Genomic DNA, 4,880 nt, shown 5'->3' with positions numbered 1-4,880 from the left:
TTCATCTCCTCTGAATTAAAGTCTCATCATACCCATTTGCATTCTTGTTGATTTAGTTGTTATTTGTTTAATTTCCGCAATAGTAGACAAATAGAAAAACATCACTATTGATTATCTTGGACAATCAATTAATTTTAGTTTGCTTAGTTAACGATCAATCTATGTCTCTATGGGTTCGACATTTGACTTTCGAGTCACTTTATTACTTGACGACCACATATACTTGCGTGTGTGTTTGGTCCCAACAAGTTTTTGGCGCCGTTGCCGGGGACTTAGTTATTGATTGTTTAGTTAAGTTAAGATTTTATTTGTTATTTGTTCAAGCTTTAATTTTTTTAGTTTGCTTTGCTTGTGATAAGGCAGGCTCTTCTCTTGAATGCGGAGAAGTAAAAGCGCAAACAATCTCCTTCCTCTTGATCCTGAAATCGAACGAACACTCCACAGAGTGAGGAGGGAAGTCAAAGCTAGAACTAGAATCGAAAGAGAGTTAGACATCGTAGTTCAACCACAGCCAATAGAGATGGCAGACAATGAAGAGCGTCCACTAATAGAAGCTGCAAGGCCCAATCTGGCTCTTATGGCTCAGGCGATTGTGAAGCCAGACATCACGGGTCACTTTGAACTCAAACAGTACATGGTACAGCTGATTCAATCCACAGGGCAATATGTGGGTCTATCTCATGAAGACCCGCAGAAGCACATCGAGAACTTCTTGGAAATTACAGACACCTACAATTACTCAACATTTCCAAGGACTATGTCAGGATGACACTGTTTCCCTTTTCACTGATGGGGGAAGCTAAGGAATGGTTACAAAAGGATCTCGCGAACTCAATCCACAACTGGGACGATCTTGCAAGGAAATTCTTAATCAGGTTTTTTCCCACAAAGAAGACAAAGTCACTGAGGAGCTATATTCTGGGGTTTCAACAACGAGATGGGGAGACTCTTCGACAAGCTTGGGAAAGATACAAGAAGCTACTCAGAGACTGCCCACATCATTGTCAGACTGATGAGGTATTGGGTCACATTTTCGTTGACGGGTTGGACGAGGCATCAAAGATGAATCTTGACTCAGCATGTGGGGGTAGTTGCATGGCAAGACCATACAGAGAGATCCAAATCCTGCTAAACAGTTTTACTGCTAATGATAATAATTGGCAAGGAGATGGGAAACCACGAAGAGCACTTAAACAAAATACAGCAGGTGTGATTGAGCTTGATGATCTCCCAGCTCTGAGGGCAGATATAGCGAGATTAGCAAATCAGATGAACAAAATGACAATACACCAAGCACAACAGATGCAACATGTGCAACAGATGTCTACTTGCTGCGAGTTATATGGTGAAGGTCGCACAAGTGACATATGTCCCGTGAATCCTAAATCAATCTACTATGTGGGGCAACAATCTAGAGGGCCGATGAATCAACATGCTCGATATGGTAACACATACAATCCGAACTGGAGGTATCATCCTAACTTCTCTTGGGGTGGAAATCAGAATATCAGGCCTCAAGCGAATTACAATCATCCATCTCAATCCCCACAGCGAGCAGAAAAGAATTTGACTGACATGATGAAAAAGCTCTTGATAGACAATCAGAAAGTTATGGCTAAAAATCAACAAGTCAGGGCTGAGAATCAACAATTACGCACAGAGTCAGAAATCTAGAGAGGCAGTTTGGCAAATGGCTAACAATCAGAATATTTGACCTGTTGGAGCTCTCCCGAGTGATACTGAGCCTAATCCTAAGGCTCAAGTCAATGCGGTTACTTTGAGAAATGGAAGAGAATTAGAAGAAATTCCAGGAAAAAAAAAGAAGAAGTATACAACTGGACCTAAAGAAGAATTAGTTCCTAAGGTCGTTGAGGAGAATAAGAAAGAAAAGCCAGAAATTGTGACAAGGCCGCCACCTCCGTTTCCACAAAGACTGCAAAAGCAAAATGATGATGCTATGTACAAGAAATTCTTAGATATTTTGAGCCAAGTGCGTATGAATTTGACTTTGGTGGAAATTTTGCAAGAAGTGCCTAAGTGTGCAAGTATCTCAGAGATATTGTGGCAAACAAGCAAAGACATACAAAGTTTGAAACAGTTGCACTTACTGAAGAGTGCAGTGCTAGAGTTCAGAGTAAACTGCCTCCTAAGTTGAAGGATCCTGGGTGTTTCACAATTCCTCTGTCTCTTGGAAAACAAGAAGTTGGTAGAGCCCTGTGTGATTTAGGGGCTAGTATAAATTTGATGCCATCCTCATTGTTCAAGAAACTCGGATTGGAGGTGCTTAGACCTACTACAATCACTTTGCAGTTGGCTGATAGATCACTAGTTATGCCAGAAAGAATTATTGAGGATGTGTTAGTTCGAGTGGGAAAGTTTATTCTTCCTGCTGATTTTATTGTTCTTGATTACAAGGCAGATGAGGAAGTACCCATTATTCTAGGGCGACCATTCTTAGCTACTAGTGGAGCGCTTATTGATGTTAGGGAAGGGAAGTTGAAGATGAGAGTTGGTGATAAGGAAATCACTTTTAATGCGTACAAGGCACTTAAGCTTCCTAAGCATTATGAGGACTTTGCATGATTACTGCGGTAGAACAGAAGGGGATAGAGCAGAGCCCTGATGTGAATTGTAGTGATTCGGATGGGACAACTGAGTTGGAGGATGTGGTGTTGCAAGTTGAGTGTGTAAGGATAATTGAGAAAAGAGCCAGAGATGAAAGAGGAGACCTTCTGAAAGCATGTAAAAAGGCTAGACTTAATGGGGTAAAGAAGAAGAGAAAGCGCCCATCCTGAGCATAGTAGCAGTTCGTGCCGCGACGTTAAACCAGGCGCTTGTTGGGAGGCAACCCATCTTTACTGCTTTCTTTTATTTTTATTTTTTTATTACATTATTTTTGTAGTATTTTTTTTTGTTTTGTAGGATTATAAGAATAGGAAGCAAAGCCATTGGACGAGTGCAAAAGCGAGCTAGATGGTGAGAACTAAGTGTGGGGTGCCCCACAAAGGACCATGCATGAGGGAAGTCTGAGTATCCAGTGAGCCGCTATTGCTTCGGCCTTTGGCCTTTCAGGGAGTTTCTTGTCCGCCCTCATTATTGTTTTGGCTTTATTTGTGCAATGGGGACACTATACTTTTTTAAGTGTGGGGTGGGAGAATTCTCTAAATAATTAGTAGTAGCACGTTAGAAAATGCTTTTTGTTTTCGTAGTTGTGTAGTATTTTAGTTATGATAAAAAAAAAGAATATAGAAAAATTGAACTCTTCCTGACGATGGATCTCCTAGACAGTTTTCTTGAGGGATTTAAGTCTAAAGAAAAGGGACAAAAAGATTTTCTTTGTAGGTAGTGTAGCAATTCCCCCTTGGTTTTTCTTTGTGCCGCGATTCTTTTCCAAGGGTTTTGTTTGAACCGGGTGTAGTCAGTTTTATTTTTTTAGAAGTAGGAAACCTTGTGCTATGTTTGAATTGAAGCAATATCTCTTGACTTTGTTATGCCTTGAGAATAGCGAGTACTTTGGTTGTGAAGCTTAGGCTCAATTTTTGACTCTTGTATAAGTACCTTAAATCATATGATCTTAAATTTGCTTAACTGCTTTGACTAGAGTGTCTTGATGAGTCCAATCCTGAGTGAGTTATGTGCCATGTGTGTGTAAGGTTTTGTGTTATTCTGTGCATTGCATTTGAAGTCTAGAACTTGCCCCGTGTATTTGCAAAGCGAAATAGTAGTTTTGTTCAGTCTTGGAAGTAATATAGGCGTTTCTTTGTTGAGACATATATATATTTTACCCGCCTAATTGTTATGTATCATAGTTAACCCCTTTGAGCCTGTAATCCTGTTTCTTTGGCAACCACATTACAAGTCTTACCCATTTCTTTGAATTAACCATCTATTTGAACCTTTTCACCTCTCATGAGTACTTGAATTGCTATGAACTTTGTAAAAGTTAAAGTGTGGGGTGGTTGGTTTGGCTTTTGAGTGGAACTAATGAAATAAAGAGAAAGGTGCACTGTGTTGAAAAAAAATAAAAGCCACTTAAATTAAAAAGAAATAAAAATTAGTTGTATTGTTGTGAAAAATAATTCTTGATGGTGGTGGCTAGTGATATACTTGTGCTTAAAGAAGTATGGAGTTAATATATATTGATGTGAAGGTGGAGTTATGGTTTGACATAAGTGTGGGATTTTAAATGTTAAAGTGTATGTATTAAAGTGCTTAGGGAAGTGTAGTCACTCTTATATCTAAATGTATCATACCCGTCCCGCAGCCTACATTACAATCAAATAATGTCCTAATTGATCTTAGACTGAATGAGCTCGATTAGTAGAGTAGTACACTACGGGCAACCCTATGGTGCATCTTTTGTGGCATATGAATATTATTTCTGAGAGTGAGTGAATTCTTTCTATCTTGAGTTCCTAAGTGTTCTTAAATTTTATTGTGTGGAACTACTCTCTTTTGTTGTGTGAGGACACTTGATTCATGAAGAAAAGGTAATGTCAGTGACCTCTATGTTAGAGTAAGTGGGTGAGTTGTGAATAATGCGTGGTACCTGTGAGTCAAATCTTGAGGTGAAGATGTTACACTCTTGTGCTTAGTCTATTTCAAATATTCATGGTGTGATGAGTTAGGAGAATTGTTTAAAAAAAGGTCGTGTCTATATAAAGTGTAGTTTAATTGCTCGAGGACGAGCAATGGTTTAAGCTTGGGGTGTTGATGATAGGCTATAATTATGTATTTTAGTCGTTTATTACACTCTAATATACTGCACTTTAATTGAGTTTGAACTTCAATCGCTAGTGTTTTGCACTAATTGTGTACTTTATGCCTTGTAGAAGTGATTTCAAACTATGTAGATATTATGGAATGAATTCAAGTGATTT

The 4,880-nt window shown here is 39.0% G+C and overlaps 1 protein-coding gene across 1 annotated transcript; it reads left to right on the top strand.

Moving 5' to 3' along the window:
* Window positions 790–2,795, top strand: LOC109234897. Its single transcript, XM_019400937.1, has 4 exons — window positions 790–1,661; window positions 1,735–1,990; window positions 2,416–2,512; window positions 2,596–2,795. Exons 1-4 carry the CDS (start codon window positions 790–792, stop codon window positions 2,793–2,795), a joined length of 1,425 nt encoding a protein of 474 aa, XP_019256482.1.

Source organism: Nicotiana attenuata, chromosome 11 (assembly GCF_001879085.1).
Source record: "Nicotiana attenuata strain UT chromosome 11, NIATTr2, whole genome shotgun sequence".
In the NCBI taxonomy this organism is placed as follows: Eukaryota; Viridiplantae; Streptophyta; class Magnoliopsida; order Solanales; family Solanaceae; genus Nicotiana; species Nicotiana attenuata.
Note: the sequence above shows the minus strand (reverse complement) of the source record. Positions and strands in the feature narration are given on the sequence as shown.

Coding starts and splice junctions, on each gene's coding strand:
- LOC109234897 (XM_019400937.1), top strand. CDS start 790: ATGGGGGAAGCTAAGGAATGGTTACAAAAGGATCTCGCGAACTCAATC. Junction 1,991..2,415: donor TCTTAGATATTTTGAGCCAA/GTGCGTATGAAT, acceptor CTTGATTACAAG/GCAGATGAGGAAGTACCCAT. Junction 2,513..2,595: donor GAAGTTGAAGATGAGAGTTG/GTGATAAGGAAA, acceptor TTACTGCGGTAG/AACAGAAGGGGATAGAGCAG.